At 36.8% G+C, this 18,357-nt stretch overlaps 1 protein-coding gene across 8 annotated transcripts in view; it reads right to left on the bottom strand.

The window, feature by feature from the left end:
* DNAI7 (dynein axonemal intermediate chain 7) overlaps positions 1-18,357 on the bottom strand; it is a 62,971-nt gene that overhangs the window by 16,694 nt on the left and 27,920 nt on the right. For all 8 annotated transcript variants that reach the window (XM_059402792.1, XM_059402794.1, XM_059402799.1 and 5 more), the window contains one exon: positions 17,209-17,518. In XM_059402792.1, the coding sequence (XP_059258775.1) occupies positions 17,209-17,518 (310 nt within the window). The remainder of the gene's footprint in view (positions 1-17,208; positions 17,519-18,357) is intronic.

Below are 18,357 nucleotides of genomic sequence, written 5' to 3'. Positions count from 1 at the left end.
GGCTACTGGCCATCTTACCTAGCACTTATTTCTGTCTCATGATCTTTGTAGTAATTGTACTCTCGGACTAGAATATTTTTACCGTATTACATAGCTGATTCCTCCTAGTCATTCTCAGCTTAAATAATAATTCATCATACAAGCCCTTCCCAACCACCCAATCCAGTTACCACCAGTCACTCCCATAATCCTGTTTAATTCTGTACATGACATTTATTACTACCTGTTTTCCAGTTTTTCTTATTTATTGTTGGTTTCCTATGACTTGTATATAAATCATGAGAGCAAGAATCTCATCTGTCCTTTCATCACTGTCCTTTGAGGGAAGAACAGTATCTGCATACACAGGTAGACATTCAAAAAATATTTGTTGAGGGGCGCCTAGGTGGCTCAGTGGGTTAAGCCTCTGCCTTCGGCTCGGGTCATGATCTCAAGGTCCTGGGATCGAGCCCCACATCGGGCTCTCTGCTCGGCAGGGGGCCTGCTTCCCCCCCCTCTCTCTGCCTGCCTCTCTGCCTACTTGTGATTCCTCTCTGTCAAATAAATAAATAATATCTTTTTAAAAAAATTTGTTGAGTAAAGAAATAAGCACAAGTTCCAGGGTATGACCATGGAAATGGGTCACTGAAGCAGATCTGTGGAAAGCTGAAGGTCTTTGAATGTTAATGCTATATTTTTACATGGGTCATTCTCATGGATTTTTAATTTATCCATAATGATGCCAAGGAGTACCTGAATCTCTAAGGATATTTCACATCTTTACACTTTTTTCCATAACCAGAAAAATTTCCTTTCCTTCTCATCTAAACTTCTCCATGCCTATCAAAAGATTTACTTCAAATATTACTTCATCAGAGAAGACTTCTTTTCACTGTTTTTCTTTTGGATTAAATGTGATCTCTTAACTCCATCCATAATCTCTTTCGTTGCACATATCAGAATGTATGGTAACTGTTACTATTCTCCACAAGATTTTTAGTTCATTTATTGTTCTCCATAAGATTTTTAGTTCATTCATTTAGTACACTCATTCATTTTAGTTCATTGAAAATAAAGATCATGTTGAGTTTCTTATAGAAGGTACTTAGTAATGTTTTATATATATCCACTCATATTTATGTTAAATATTGTATCTTTTTAGAGTATCTTAGAGACAAAGACTATTTTTAACTTGAACTTTGAAAAGTTCAAAGGCCCATATATCATGCATACCCCTTAGATCACTACAAGATTTCTGAAGGTGATTATTGTCTTTTTTAAAAAATTCTCATAAATGTGTGATATTTAAATTAGGCCTTTCTAAAAAGTTTCTAAGATATATAAATTGGGAAGATGATTACCCAATACCTATAATTTTATTGTGTTATTATTAAATTTAAATTAACTAAAATATGGTACTAAGAGCCCTCTAGTGGTGAAGTTCTTAATAGACCTAGGGAAAAAATAATTGGCTCATCTAAGAGAATTAATTTTTTAACAAGGTGCTAAATGCTTTTTTTGTGTGATCATATCACATACCACATGCATCTCAGGTATTTGGGTAATTCCTTCATTTTTTTAAAAAGATTTTATTTATTTGTCAGAGAGAGATAGAGCACGCAAGCACAAGCAACGGGAGAGACAGGCAGAGGGAGAAGCAGGCTCCCTGCTGAGCAAGGAGTCCGACATGGCACTCGATCCCAGGACCTGGAGTCACAACCTGAGCCGAAGGCAGACACCTAAACAGCTGAGCCACCCGGGTGTCCCTAATTGCTGCATTATTATACCAACAATTTGTCTTGCAACCAGCCTCCAAATTCATTAAAAAGGGGAGATAAATCTATATTAAAATATGCCAAACTAAAATTTTAAAGGTAAGCAGTTTACCCTAAATGAAAAAATAAAGTTGTAAAAATAAAGAAATCTCTTCCTCTAAATTCAAAATGTTCTAAGTTTTCCTACTGATGTTACAGGTAGTCCCTAATTCATACATACACTTAAACACATGTACACAGATACATAAAAGTTAAATTTCATGAATTTACGTGCCAATTAAAAAATTAAGAATACACTTGCCAAACACAAGTGTTGAGAATGACATTTAGGGTTATGAGAGTCCCTATACTGCTGTGATTATAAGGAATACAAACCTAACTGTCCTTCATATATTTTGCTTCAAATTCATTCTAAGTTCCAAAAGGACTACAAGGAGCACTTCCTGAGGCGTGGTGGTGGAAGTGGAGCCTCCCTATCACCACTTGTATTATGTCAGAGCACTAGGGATCAGAACTGCTGAGGACAGGGTCCCAGAGAATCTCTCCTGACAAGCTTGAAGATTGCCTAAACATAGCTAAGTGGTTCCCACCCACTTAACTGTAATTTTAAGGGTCTTAAGCATTTCTAATACAGAATAACTTAAATGTGGATAGTAGTTGATTCCTTGATACGGGTGGCTGTTTTTTTATGTAGGTTGTTCACAACAAATCAGACTTAAGTCAGGGCCTACTTTTAATCACTTAACCATACATTCATTCACTTATTTCATCATTCATTCAATAAACGTCCACTGAACCCCAACCATGTACCAGGCCTTGTGCTTATGGTAAATACGAACTCTGTCAAGACTATGCATGTCCTCAAGATCATAATTATTGTTTAAGGTTAAGAATTCTAATAATTAAGCAGAATAAGAATGGAGTAGAGACATCTAATTTAGCCTGAAGGAGAAAACTTTATGAGGTAAAATTTAAGGTAAGTCTTTAAAGACAAAGAGAGGGTCGCCTGGGTGGCTCAGTGGGTTAAGCCCCTGCCTTCGGCTAAGGTCATGGTCTTGGGATCCTGGGATGGAGCCCCGCATCAGGCTCTCTGCTCAGCAGGTCCCCCCACCCACCCACTCCGCCGCCCCGCCTACCCGCCTGCCTCTGCCTACTTGTGATCTCTGTCAAATAAATAAACAAAATCTTAAAAAAAAAAAAAAAAGACAAAGAGAAATTAGGTGCAGTGGACGAGCATAATGGGTGTAAGAGAATTTCCCAATGACAAAATAGCAAACGGGGTTATCACAGAGTCCTACGAATTTCTCTCTTTAGAATCAAAAAAGGATATACATTGTTTCATTTTCTATTAGAAAAGTAATGTGTGAAAAAAAAATGTATGTGGGTTCAGTACTTGCTTATTGTAAATTCAAACAATACAGAAGTGTAAAAATTTTTAAATCACTGACAATATACAATCATCTCACTTTTCTCACACTCCCCACTCCTGACCACCAAAACAGCCACTGTTTGGTGACTAGGCTTCTAGACTTTACTCTATGCATTAACAAGTAACAGAAATCCCCTCACAAAATAGAATCCTATGGCTAATGTGGTTTTGTAACATGAATAAGTATCTTAACAATACATTTTCAGTATCTTTCTATATAAAAGTATATAGGTTCCCATTAGAGATGATGATGTAGGAGGATCTTGAAACTACCTCCTCCCACAGACACATTAAAACTACAGCTACAAATGGAACAGTTTCCTCTGGGGCTGGGGGGAGCCCAAAACAAGCTGAGTGACTCCCACACATTGGGTGGATGAAAAAAACCCTACATCAAAGTGGGTAGGAAAGGCTGAGACACAACCTTGCCATGAATCTCACCTCCCCGCAGTGACCCGCAATTGGGAAGGAATACATAAACATCATCTTCTCTCTGAGGACTGAAGTATTTGAACCCCATATCTAGCACCCTAACTCTTAAAACCTGCAATTGAGAGACCAGCTCCTAAAATACCTAGCTCTGACAGCAGATGGGGCTTGTGTCCACAAAACCCACAAGGCCATAGCAAGCTGAGAAAGAGCTAAAAGTTTCCAGTCCAAGACTTACCTGCCTCAGGGCCTAGTGCAGAAGCAGCTGACTGAAAATCACCTTGACTTTCTGTGAAAGAGGCTTATTAGCTTATCTTAAAGTATAGGCCTGAGGGCCAGGCATCTAATTTAACACACATCTAGGGACCTACTGAATCACTCTTCAAAAACAGAAACCAGTGGGCACTATCTCAGCATTCTCCCTCCGTCTAGCTCCAGATGCCAGTATCTCCCAGAAAGGAGCTTGTAACCTTTTTCTGTGTGTGGTTTTTGCAGCTGCCACCCAAGGGGACACCTTTAGATTGCCTGGCTTTGGTGACCAATAGGGCTCACACACGAGTCCCATAAGGCTGTAACAAATAGAGAAAGAGTTCTTAACTGGCCACCTTCCCCAGGGCACAGCAGAGAGGAAACAGATCCAGGAGCTTAGTCTTTTTGTGAAAGAGGCCTACTAAGCTTATCTAAACAGCCGTAGCCTGATGGGCAGGCTTCTAGTTAAAAACAGGTCCAAGGGCCCACTGTAATCCTGTCCAGAGACTGCAATGGGTGGACTCTCTGCTTGCTCTAGAGCACCAGTATCCAGCAGAGCTGAGTTAGTACACATGCTTGGTGCCCTGAGTTTTGCATCTAATTCGCTGGGTTTTGTGGCTGCTGCCCAGGGGACACCTCTTGATTGCTTGGGGATGGTGGCCAATGGGCTTGTGTTCATGAGTTCATCAAAAAACAGTTGAAAAGAAAGAAAGTCTTAACTGGCTATCACCCCAGGGCTTAGCTCAGAGAGGGAGCAGTCAAAAATATCCTTCTTCCAGTACTCCCCCAAAAGATGTATATTTGCATACTGCTGCCTGAAGGCCTGGCTTCCAGTTAGCCTGAAACTAGGTGCTGATTGAGATCCTCATCTTCGGGAAACTGATGGATCTTGGTGCATTCTCAGCTACTGAGAGCCATTAAAAATAAAGGAGCCTGCTTTGTACAATCGCAAAAGATTAAAAGACAATGAAGAGCTAGGGCAGGGTTGAAAGATATATTTTATCTGCTACATGAAGCTACTCCAAGACTGGGAGAGGTGGCTGTTTAATGCACAGAAGCCAACACAGAGAGTCAAGTAAAATGAAGAAACAAAGGAATATATTCTAAAGGAAAAAACAAGATAAAACCTCAGAGAAGACCTTACTGAACTGGAGATAAGTGGCTTATCTGATAAAGGTTCAAAACAAAGGTCATAAAGATGCTCACCAGCATCAGAAGAAAAAGGGATGAACAAAGTGAGATTTTCAACAAAGAACATACAAGAGTGTGGAATAGAAATCACAGAGCTAAAGAATACAATAAATTAACTGAAAAATACAATTAATAGACTCAAAGACAGGGCAGTAGAATTCACCCAATCAGAGTAGAGAAAGAGAGAGTGAGAAAGTGTGGAGATAGCTTTAGAGACTCACAGACATTATACAGACCAACACTCACATTATAGGGGCCCCAGAAGGAGAAAAGAGAAGGGGGTAGAAAACTTATTAGAAGAAATAATGACTGGAAACTTCCCTACCCTGGGGAAGAAAACGGACATCCAGATTCAGAAAGCCCAGAAAGTTCCAAAAAAGATGAACGCAAAGAGATCCACACCAAGACACATTGTAAGTGTCAAAAGTAAAAGACAAGGAAAGAATCCAAAAAGCAGCAAACGAAAAACATTTCATGACATACAAGGTAGCCCCCATAAAACAGTGAGCAAATTTTTTTCAGCAGAAAGTTTGCAGTCCAGACGGGAATGCCACAATTTATTAGGCTAAAAGAAACAAACAAAAAAACAAAAAGCCCTGACAATGAAGAATACCTGGCAAAGTTATCATTCAGAACTGGAGGAGAGATAAAGAGCTTTCCAGACAAGCAAAAGGTAAGAGTTCATCACCACTAGAACAGCCTTATACATAAGAAATGTTAAAGTGACTTCTTCAAATTGAAACAAAAGGGTACTAATTAGTAACAGGAAAACACATGAAAGTATAAGTCTCACTGGTAAAGGTAAATATATAGTAAAATTCAGAATAATTAATGGCGTAAAGATGGTGAGTCAACTTCTCATAAAGCTACTAAAAAGGTCAAAATAAAAAAGCAGTAAAAATAACTATAACTACAATAATTTCCTAAGGAATACACAAGTAAAAAGATGTAAATGGTGACATCAAACCCATCAAACATGGTAGGAGTAAAAATAGAGTTTCAGGGGCGCCTAGGTGGCTCAGTGGGTTAAAGCCTCTGCCTTCGGCTCAGGTCACGATCCCAGGATCCTGGAATCGAGCCCCACATCGAGCTCTCTGCTCTGTGGGGAGCCTGCTTCCTTCTCTCTCTCTCTGCCTGCCTCTCTGCCTGCTTGTGATCTCTGTCTGTCAAATAAATAAATAAAACCTTAAAAAAAAATAGAGTTTCAGAATGTGTTCAAACTTAAATTGTTATCAACTTAAAATAGATTGTTATAAATATGTTCTTACATAAGCCTCACAGTATCCACAAAGCACACAACTTATTAGAGACACACAAAAGATAGAAAAGAATCAAAGCATACCACAAATCAAGGAATCAATCAAAAGGAAGAGAGCAAGAAAAGAAGAAATAACAGAGGAATTACAAAATAATTAAAAAACAATGAACAGAATGTCAGTAAGTAAATACCTATTAATAATTACTTCAAATGTGAACCAGCTAAACTCTCCAGTCAAAAGACATAGAATGACTAAATCATAAAAAAGGAAGACTTGGGCACCTGGATGGCTCAGTTGGTTAGGCAACTGCCTTCGGCTCAAGTCATGATCCCAGAGTCCTGGATCGAGTCCCGCATCGGGCTCCCTGCTCCACGGGGAGTCTGTTTCTCCCTCCGACTTTCTCCTCTCTCATGCTCTCTCTCACTGTCTCTCTGTCAAATAAATAAATAAAATCTTTAAAAAAAAAAAAAAAAAAAAGGAAGACCTATCTATTGGCTGCCTAAAAGAGATTCACTTCACATGTAAAGACACACACACTGTGTGAAGGGATGGAAAGAAATACTCATGCAAAGGGAAACCAAAAGAAAGATAAGGTAGCTGCAATTTTATCAAAGATGTTAAGATAAAGACTAATAAGAGACAAAGGTCATTACATAATGATAAAGGGGCCAATCTAACAAGAATACATGACATAAATACTTATGTCCCCAACAAAGGAGCACCTAAATACAGAAAGCAATTATTAACAGATCTAAGGGAGAAATAGAGAGCAATACAATAATAGTAGGGGACTTTAATACCCCACTTTCATCAATTATTAGATCACTCAGACAGAAACCAATAAGGAAACATTGCCCTTAAATAATATGTTGGATCAGGCGGATTTAACAGACATTTATAGGCCATTCCAACCAAACACAACAGAATACACATTCTTCTCAAGAGCATATGGAACATTCTATTCTCCAAGGATGATATATTAGGCCAGAAAATAAGTCTTAATAAATATAAGAAAACTGATTTTATATCAAGCATCTTCTCCAACCACAATATGAAACTAGAAATCAATTATAAGAAGAAAACCAGAAAATTCTGCTCTGTGTTCAGAATGTGTTCAAACTTAAATTGTTATCAACTTAAAATAGATTGTTATAAATATGTTCTTACATAAGCCTCACAGTATCCACAAAGCACACAACTTATTAGAGACACACAAAAGATAGAAAAGAATCAAAGAAAATTCACTAATATGTGGTGCTTAAACAACATGCTACCAAATAACCAATGGGTCAAAGAAGAAATCATAGAGAAATTTTAAAAAACACCTTGAGGGGTGCCTGGGTGGCTCAGTGGGTTAAGCCGCTGCCTTCGGCTCAGGTCATGATCTCGGGGTCCCGGGATCGAGTCCCGCATCGGGCTCTCTGCTCAGCGGGGAGCCTGCTTCCTCCTCTTTCTCTCTCTCTCTCTCTGCCTGCCTCTCGGCCTACTTGTGATCTCTGTCTGTCAAATAAATAAATAAAATATTAAAAAAAAAAAACCACCTTGAGACGAATAAATATAGAAACACAACATACCAAAACCTATGGGATGTAACAAGAAGAGTTATAAAACAAAAGTTCATAGCAATAAATGCCTATATTGAGAAACAAGAAAGATTCCAAATAAACAACCTAACTTTATACCTCCAAGAATTAGAAAAGGAACAAACGAAGCCTAAAATTAGAAGTAAATAATGAAGAGTAGGATAGAAATAAATGAAGAAGAGACTAAGAAAACATTAGAAAAGATCAATGAAATAGTTTTTTTTTTATTTTTAGATTTTATTTGGCTGTATTTACTTATGTATTTTTTTTATCATTATTATGTTATGTTAGTCACCATACAGTACTTCACTGGTTTTTGATGTAGTGTTCCATGATTCATTATTTGCATATAACACCCAGTACTCACAGCAAATATGATTCTCAATGGGGAAAAGAAGATCAGGAACACGACAAGGATGTCCACTCTCCCATTACTGTTCAACATAGTACCAGAAGTCCTAGCACCAGCAATCAGAGAACAAAATAAATAAAAGGTATTCAAATTGGCAAAGAAGAAGTCAAACTCTCTCTCTTCCCAGATGACATGATACTTTCCGTGAAAAACCCAAAAGACTCCACCACCAAATTACTAGAACTAATACAGCAATTCAGTAATGTGGCAGGATACAAAATCAATGCACAGAAATCAGTTGCTTTTCTATACACTAACAATGTCAGTGTAGAAAGAGAAATCAGGGAATCGACTCCATTTACAATAGCACCAAATACCATAAGATACCTAGGATTAAACCTAATCAAAGAGGTAAAACATTTATAGTCTAGAAACAACAGAACACTTATGAAAGAAATTGAAGAAGACACAAAAAGATGGAAAAGCACTCCATGCTCATGGATTAGAAGAATAAACATTGTTAACATGTCTATGCTGCCCAGGGCAATCTATACTTTTCAATGCTATACCGATCAAATTACCAATGGCATTTTTCAAAGAGCTATTTTTTAAAGAAGATAAACAAAATTAACAAAACTTTGGCTGGGTTCACCAAGAAACAAATAAATAAAATCAGAAATGAGAGAGGAGACATTACAACTGATACCATAAAAATACAAAGGATAAGAGACTACTCTGAACAATTACACACTAACAAAATATACAACCCAGAAGAAATGGATGTTCCTAGAAACATACAACCTGCCAAGACTGAATCTTAAAGAAACAGAAAATATGAACAAATCAATTTATAGTAAGGAATTGAATAAGTAATCAAAAATCTCCTAGCAAACAAAAATCCAGGACCAGATGGCTTCATTGATGAATTCTACCAAACATTTAAAAGAATAATTAATACTAATCCTTCTCAATTGTCTTTCCAACAATGCAATAAAATGGAATATTTCCAAACTCATTTTACAAGATCACTATTATCCTGATACCAAAGCCAAACAAGAACACCACAAGAAAATTACAGATCAATATTCCTGATAAACATAGCTGCAAAATCCTCAACAAAATATTAGCAAAGGGAATTCAGCAATACATTAAAAGGGTCATACACTATGATTAAGTAGGATATTACAGGGATACAAGAATGGTTCACATCCATAAGTCAGTCAATGTGATGAAGGATAAGAATCATATGATTATCTCAGTAGATGCTGAAAAATCATTTGACAAAATTCAACAGCCATTTTGAAAAGAACTTTCAACAAAGTAGGTATATAGGGAATGTACCTTAACATAATGAAGGCCATATATGACAAGTTCACAACCATCATACCCAACACTGAAAAGCTTTTCGTATAAGACCAAGAACAAGACAAGGATGCCCACTCTTACCACTTTTATTCAACATAATATTGGAAGCCCTAGCCAGGGAAATTAGTCAAGCAAAAGAACAAGTAAAAATACCACTATTTGCAGATGACATGATATTATACATAAAAAACACTAAGGACTACACCAAAAACCTGTTAGAACTTGTCAACAAATTCAGTAAAGTTGCAGGATACAAACTCAACATACAAATATCAGTAATGTTTCTATACACTAAAAACAAACTATCAGAGAAATCAAGAAAATAATCCAATTACAATTATATCAAAAAGAATAAAATACCAGGAATAAATTTAACAAGGAAGCAAAAGACCCATATATTGAAAACTATAAAACACTGATAAAAAATTAAAAATACAAATAAATGAAAAGATGTTCTATGTTCATGGAGAGAAAGAATTAATATTGTTAACAAGTCCATTCTAGCCAAAGCGATCTGCAGATTCAGTGTGATGGCTATCAAAGTTCCAATGACATTTTTTTATAGAAATAGAACAAATGATCTTAAAATTTGTATAGAATCACAAAAGACCCTGCTTAGCCAAGGCAATACTGAGAAAGAAAAACAAAGCTGAGGCATCACACATTCTGATCTGAAATTATATTACAAACCTATAGCAATTAAAACAGTATTACATTGGCATAAAACAAACACATGTATCAACAGAACAGGATAGAGCCCAGAAATAAAACCATGCATGCCTGGTCAATTAATTTACAAAAAGTACCTGGGAATATGCTATGAAAGAAGACCAGTTTCTTCAGGAAATGGTGCTAGGAAAACTGGATGGACATATGCAAAAGAATGAAACTGGAACACTTTACATCATACACAAAAATTATCTCAAAATGAATTAAAGACTTGAACATAAGATCTAAAACCATAAAACTCCTAGAAGAAAACATAGGTGGTAAACTCCTTAACATTAGTCTTGGTGACCAAAAAACAAAGGCAACAAAAGCAAATATGAATAAGTGGAATTATATAAAACTAAAAAGCTCCTGTAGAACAGACGAAACAATCAACAACATGAAAAGGCAACTTACCAAATGAAAGAAAATATTTGCAAATCATATATTTGATAAGGGGTTAATATTCAAAATATATAGAATCTACATAACTCAATAGTAAAAAACAATGCAATATAAAAATAAGTAGACATTTTTCTGAAGAAGACATTTAAGTACATGAAAGAGGCCAATGGGTACATGAAAAGGTACTCAAGATCACCAGTCATCATGGCTGTGCAAATCAAAACCACAATGAGATATCACCTCTTACCTGTTAGGATAACTATTTTCAAAAAGATAATAACAAGGATTGGCAAGGAAACGGAGAAAAAGGAACCCTTGTGCACTGTTGGTGGGAATGTAAATTGGTGCAGTCACTATGAAGAACAGTCTGGAGCTTCCTCAAAATAATTAAAAAATAGAACTACCATATGATCCACTCTTGGGTATTTATCCAAAGTAAATAAAAACACTAACTTGGAAAGATGTATGCACCGCCATGTTCACTACAGCATTATCTATCATAGTCAAGACACAATGTAAATGTCCACTGATAGATGAATGGATGAAGAAAGCATGGTATAGGGGCGCCTGGGTGGCTCAGTGGGTTGGGCCTCTGCCTTGGCTTGGGTCGTGATCCTGGTGTCCTGGGATCGAGCCCCGCATTGGGCTCTCTGCTCGGCAGGAAGCCTGTTTCCCGTCACCCCCCCACCCCCGCGCCTGCCTCTCTGCCTACTTGTGATCTGTCAAATAAATAAATAAAATCTTAAAAAAAAAAAAAAAGAAAACATGGTATATATACACAATGGAACATTATTAAGCCATAAAAAAGGAAATCTTGCCATTTGTGACAACATGGATGGACCCTGAAGGCATTATGTAAAATAAGTCAGAGAAAGACAAATATTGGATGATCTCACTTATACGTGGAAGCTAAACAAAACAAAACAAACTCAAACGCAGAGATTTACCAGAGATCAGGAGGTGAGTAAAATGGATGAAGATGGCTAAAAGGTAAAAAAAAAGGCTAGGTATAAAATGCATCCTGGGGATATAATGTACAGCATGATAACAGTAATTCATATCATATTGTATATTTGAAAGTTCCTAAGAGATATCTTAAAAGTTCTCATCACAAGAAAATATTTGTAACTATGTGTGATGATGGATATTAACTAGACTTATTGTGGTAATTATTTCATAGTAAAGATATCAAATGATATGTTGTACACCTGAAAATAGGTATGTCAATTTTATCTCAATAAAAATTTAGAATTTAGGGACGTCTGGGTGGCTCAGTTGGTTAAGCAGCTGCCTTCGCTCAGGTCATGATCCCAGCGTCCTGGGATCGAGTCCCACATCAGGCTCCTTGCTCGGCAGGGAGCCTGTTTCTCCCTCTGCCTCTGCCTGCCATTCTGTCTGCCTGTGCTTGCTCTCTCTCTCTCTCTGATAAATAATAAATAAAAATCTTTAAAAATTTAGAATTTAAAAGAAGTACATAAAAACTATATCATTATTTTGAATGGCTACTAATATTTGACTGTTGACTATTTGATAATTACTCTGTGAACTATATTTGCTACTATAAAAATCTCAATAAACACTGTAACACATTTTTATTTACTTGTGATATTATTTCATAATAAATTACTAAGATTAAAATCACTATTGGGTACATTTACATGGTACCAAACTGCCCTTCAGAAAGATTTGTACAAATTTACATATCTAACAACAGTATGTGAAAATGCCTTCTACCCCTCATGCTCAACCTGAGAAGACAGGGTATATAATGCTGCTTCTAATTTGATCATTTACTTGATTCGGTATCTTTTCATTCCTTCATTGGCTAGTTGCATTTCTCCTCTCATCTGCTTTTTCAAGTCCTCTGTCTAATTTTACATTAGGAAATTATCTTACCAATTTGTAAAAGCTCTTTTATATTAAAATATTAACCTCTTGTTTTATATGTTTAAGTAGTTTCTCATTTCATTATCTTTCAACTCTCTTCATAGAGAGTTTTATTTGGCTATACAAATGTTTGAATCTAGTGAATCTCCTTTTACGGTCTTGATTTTGATGCACTGATAAGATCTTATAAAGACAATAAAATAATTTTCCTATGTTCTCCTCATATATTTCTATCATTTTGAGTTTTGATTAACTTGTTTTTATATTTAAAACTTCAATGTTATTTTTTTAATCTATAGCGTGAAATACAAATAAAAACTAATTTCAGGGGCGCCTGGGTGGCTCAGTGGGTTAAGCCGCTGCCTTCAGCTCGTGTCATGATCTCAGAGTCCTGGGATCGAGTCCTGCATCAGGCTCTCTGCTCAGCAGGGAGCCTGCTTCCCTCTCTCTCTCTCTGCCTGCCTCTCTGTCTACTTGTGATTTCTCTCTGTCAAATAAATACATAAAATCTTAAAAAAAAAAAAACAAAAAAAACCCAAACTAATTTCAAATCTCAAGCCAATTATTATATTAAACCCATCTTTCCCTTCTCAATCTCTGGAACTTCTTTGATACCGATTTTCAGTCTCTTACTCCTTTCCACCCTTTCTTTTATGCCCCCCCCCAATTCCAAATTATCTTCATCCTCCCCTTTTGAGCGGCTGATTCTCTTTATATATCCAGTGATTTTTGTCTTCTGTAGGCTACCTACACTTACAAAAGGTGGCTTACACTGTTCAGAATTCGTAGCAAGAGTGACCACTGTTCAAATCTGCTCTCTCTCCCTCCCTACCCAGCATAGCACAGCAAGTGCCTGGGGGATTCTTCACACCAAGCGGTTACTGCTCCCCAGGCTTGATGCAGCCCCACCAATCCTCCCTCAGCACAGCAGATGGCTTTTCCCTCCTGCCTCACACACTTAACTATTACTGCGGGATTCTTCTGCTTCTGTGGAACTCATACATGCTTTAGCATCATTCATATAAACTTTCTCAGAATGCTATGGGCGTTTTGGAAGGATGACAGATCACATGCGCATAAGCATCTATACACACACGCCTGTGCCTGTTCGGTGTGATAAGAGTTTGGGTTCCTGGGGGCGCCTGGGTGGCTCAGTGGGTTAAAGCCTCTGCCTTCAGCTCAGGTCATGATCTCAGGGTCCTGGGATCGAGCCCTGCATCGGGCTCTCTGCTCAGCAGGGAGCCTGCTTCCTCCCCTCCTCTCTCTACCTGCCTCTCTGCCTACTTGTGATCTCTGTCAAATAAATAAATAAAATCTTTAAAAAAAAAAAAAGAGTTTGGGTTCCTGAAAACAGGCGCTAAGTGAATTAATGTTACTCATTTGGGGGCCATTTTCTCATTTGAAATCGCCTGATTAATAGAGTTCCCTCCAGCTAGGTTTCCCTGTCTACCCTCCACACAATTGTAGGTCAAACTTCCCAGGCTGTGGAGAAGTTTCATAAAATAAAGTAACTTCTGCCATATCACTCATTGCCGGCTCATCTTTATTCTGGGTTTCCTAGATTACCTACTTGAGGACACCTTCAATATTCCATGAAACATGCATTTTACCAGTGGGTAGAAAACTTTTCCTGGGCATACCTTTGTGGCATTATCAACATTAGCCATTGGTATACCTTTAGTTATCGCTATAAGTTAAAACTGTTCAATAAAGCATTAAATAAAAATAGAAAAACCAAATGCACACACATTGGTAAGAGCTATTTGAACTGAGGTAAGCTTAATTTGGTAGCTTTGACCTCCCTAGTTGAGAGGAAAGGAAACAACTTAACTGTACCAAAGGACAGACCTTGAGGAAAATCTATAATTGTACTATTTGGTATTACAGTGAATTTATATGCTTATATTTTAATATAAAATTATTTCCAATGTTAACAGAATTATAATAAATCATCACTGCCTAAGGCCTTTTTAACAGACATACGTGCATAAGAAAGAATTGTGTTAGCCATGTAAATTCACGTAATCTTATCAAATTATGTTTTCTAATCATTATTTCACAATTTTCAAGTAATGTGAAATTCTTGAATAAAATGTTGATGGGTTTTCAATTAAATATTAATTGTAATCAAGGAACTTGAGGGGGAGAAATTATCCAATATTTTGAATCAGATCAAGGTCAAACATTTTTAGACACCTTTTTCATACAATAATTTTGTTACCTTGTTTTTAATTTGTTCTGTTTTCATGAATGTTCAACCATAAATCCTGTCAAATTTTAAGTTAATGGGTTTTCATTTTGTTTTTTACTGCATATTCAATTATTGTGAAGTTCAGGGCCCATTTACTCATTCTTTATCCTCCTCCCTTAGAAATCAGTATGCCCCTGGGACGCCTGGGTGGCTCAGTTGGTTAAGCAGCTGCCTTCAGCTCAGGTCATGATCCCGGCGTCCTGGGATCGAGTCCCACATCGGGCTCCTTGCTCCATGGGGAGCCTGCTTCTCTCTCTGACTCTGCCTGCCACTCTGTCTGCCTGTGCTCGCTCTCGCTCTCTCTCTCTGACTAAATAAATTAAAAAAAAAAAAAAAATCTTAAAAAAAGGAAAAAAAAAAAAAAAGAAATCAGTATGCCCCTTCCACGCACATCTTATTAGCTAAAGCAAGTCCTAGTCATGCCTGACTTAAGGGGGATAAGGAGAGTAATCATCCAATATGTTCAGAAAAGGCAGGAGAACTATAAATATTGTTAACTCTATCTAGTGAAGCTAGAGAGGTAATTTTTTTTTTTAATTTTAAAAGCTATTGGATTGCTCAAAGAATGTTCTTTTTAAGTACAAATTTTTGAGCAGCAAATTATTTCCCACCTCTCTAAAATATCAGCTGTATACAGGTTTCTGGGTTCTCCTCCTCTATTCCTTTTCATTTTTACATGGTCATAATCATATTCTAAATACTATTCTTTGTATTGATCACTGTGTCATATCTATTTTCTATATTAATAAAGAATCTCTATAATTTTTTATTCTGGTGTGATATTTAAAATGGAATTTTTCAACCACACATATTCTAAGAATTTTTAGTAATTCCTATTCTATATTCAAATTTACATTCAATCTAATTCTTAACCCTTCCCTGTGTTTAAAGAAAATAAACCAATAAAACAACACATATCATGTCTTAGGCACTTGTAGGAAAACCTATTTCTGGTCCTTCCTAAAATGCAGATTTTAAAAAAAAATTAATTTATATATTTGCTTATTTTCTCATGTGTTTAATAAATATTGATTAGGCATCTACTCTTTGCCAGGGATTGTTCTGTGTGTGTGTGTGTGTGTGTGTGTATGTTTAAATTTTTCTGTACTTTTATTCCTTTCAATGCCCTGGGTATAAAATTCTAGTGTTTTTTATAATAATTTTTAATTTTTTATTAACATATAATGTATTACTAGCCCCAGGGGTTCAGGTCTGTGAATCACCAGGTTTATACACTTCACAGCACTCACCATAGCACATACCTTCCCCAATGTCCATAACCCAACCACTCTCCTCCTAACCCCTCCCCCAAAACGCAGATTGTTTATGGCCAAACAAAAAGGCTTCTTAATTCTGAAAAATTCTAAAGAGACAATTCTAAGATAGTAACTAAGTAGCTTGGAAATTCTAGAAATAGGAAAGAACAGAAAACGACTAAAGAAATATGATTATTAAATTACCCAAATAAAATGTCAACTTTTTCAGAGTAGTATAATACTTTAAGAAAATCACTTTTACTTCATAAAATTCTTACAAAACCTAAGAAAGTAAGATAATCCTTTAGTTTGTGAAAGTATTTACCTCAAGTTTCCATATAATTGCAAGTTCCCTTAAGTGTATTTGAAATACAATATATAAAAATTAAATTTGCTTCTAAGTTGTCCCTAAAATATAACTGAGCAACTCCTGTGCTGAACTTTAGGATGCTGAAGCAACAGGCTCAACTATGAATAGCGACTATTAATAGAAGGCAAGAAGAAAATATACACATTCAAAATTGAGCTACTGACAAGAAAGTGGCTTTCAGACGACTTCTAGTTGTTTAGGAAAAAAAATCTTTTTTTTTTTTTTTTAAAGATTTTATTTATTTATTTGACAGACAGAGATCACAAGTAGGCAGAGAGGCTGGCAGAGAGAGATAGGGTAAGCAGGCTCCCTGCTGAGCAGAGATCGGGATACAGGGCTTGATCCCAGGATCCTGGGATCATGACCTGAGCCGAAAGCAGAGACTTTAACCCACTGAGCCACCCAGGCACCCATTTAGGAAAAAATCTTAAGAATGCTCCAAGGGGGGGGGGGGCGCCTGGTGGCTCAGTGGGTTAAGCCTCTGCCTTCAGCTCAGGTCATGATCTCAGGGTCCTGGGATCAAGCCCAGCATAGGGCTCTCTGCTCAGTGGGGAGCATGCTTCCCCTTCTCTCTCTGCCTGCCTCTGTGCCTATTTGTGAACATTCTCTCTGTCAAATAAATAAATAAAATCTTAAAAAAAAAAAAAAAGAATGCTCCAAGGGAATCTAGTAACACCTATTACATGAAGAAAATATGTATGTTTCAAAAATGTGTCCTACCGTTTGTACTTCACTACCACTTTGTTCTTCAAATTTTGTTTGTTCTTCATCAACAGAGTTAGACTCATTTTCTTGTTGTTTACCCTCTTCTTGGAGCTCTTTGTCGACTGCTGTTTCTTCATACTTAACTTCATCCTTGACCAAGTGATTGACTGTGGCAGTATATTCTCGTAATGATGTTGGAACAGGGCGCAGTGGTGTGACATGGTCATAGTGAGTATGTAGGAGGCGGAGAGCAATGTCACTTGTTGCCAAAATCCTTGGAATTTCAAATCCAATTTGTGTTTCAGAGAATCTGACACTTTTGTACCTGTAAATAATTTTAACAAAAAGGATGAGACCCTAAGAAACTAAGTCTGTTGAGAATTTATACCTCAGCGGTATTTCTCTCCACTTGAATTTTGCCAAAATTTGGAGTTCCGATGCATACTTGCTTGCTTTGCAGCATTTGGACCCAGTTGCTAATGTTATCCTTCCCAAAACACTCTCTTGGGATCTATGACCCCATACTCTTGTCTTCCATCTCTGGCAGGTCCTTCTCTGTTTCCTTTGTATGGCCTTCTGCCTAACCATCCCTTAAATGTTATCATTACTCTGCTCTCTATCCAGGCCCTCTTTCTTCTTCCTTCTACACAGTCTTCTTGGATATTATTATTTTGATGGCGTGAATCATAACTCACATTATCAGGAGTTTTCAACATGAGTTCTGTTTCCTGGGGTGGGTTAGGGGGAGAAGAGGCATCCTTGAATAGGTTTTAAGAGGTCCAAAAATGCCCTTACCTATGATGAGTATATGTAATAAAGTTCACAAGAGTCCAGGATTCCCCAAAGTTAAGAACTAGTGATCTATATGATGTCTCCTCAAAATATATCTCCAATTCGATTTTTTTCAATGCTTTCAGACAGTTGTATTCCATATTTCATAAGTACTTCAAATTCAACAGGTCCAACATTGAACTCATTGTCTCTGCAAATATCTCTATCACTCTCAAATAAAACAAAACTGTTTCAGCCTCTATTATTCACTATCTGAGTAAAAAGACACCAACTAATTCTCTTCTTAAATCTGGGTAGCTAATACAGGGCTATTCATTTTTTCCTTTTAAAAGTATACAGATTGTTTTTACTCTTCTATATGTAACACATTTT

This window comes from Mustela nigripes, chromosome 6, assembly GCF_022355385.1.
Source record: "Mustela nigripes isolate SB6536 chromosome 6, MUSNIG.SB6536, whole genome shotgun sequence".
NCBI classification, from domain to species: Eukaryota; Metazoa; Chordata; class Mammalia; order Carnivora; family Mustelidae; genus Mustela; species Mustela nigripes.
This window is presented reverse-complemented; position numbering and strand designations above follow the sequence as displayed.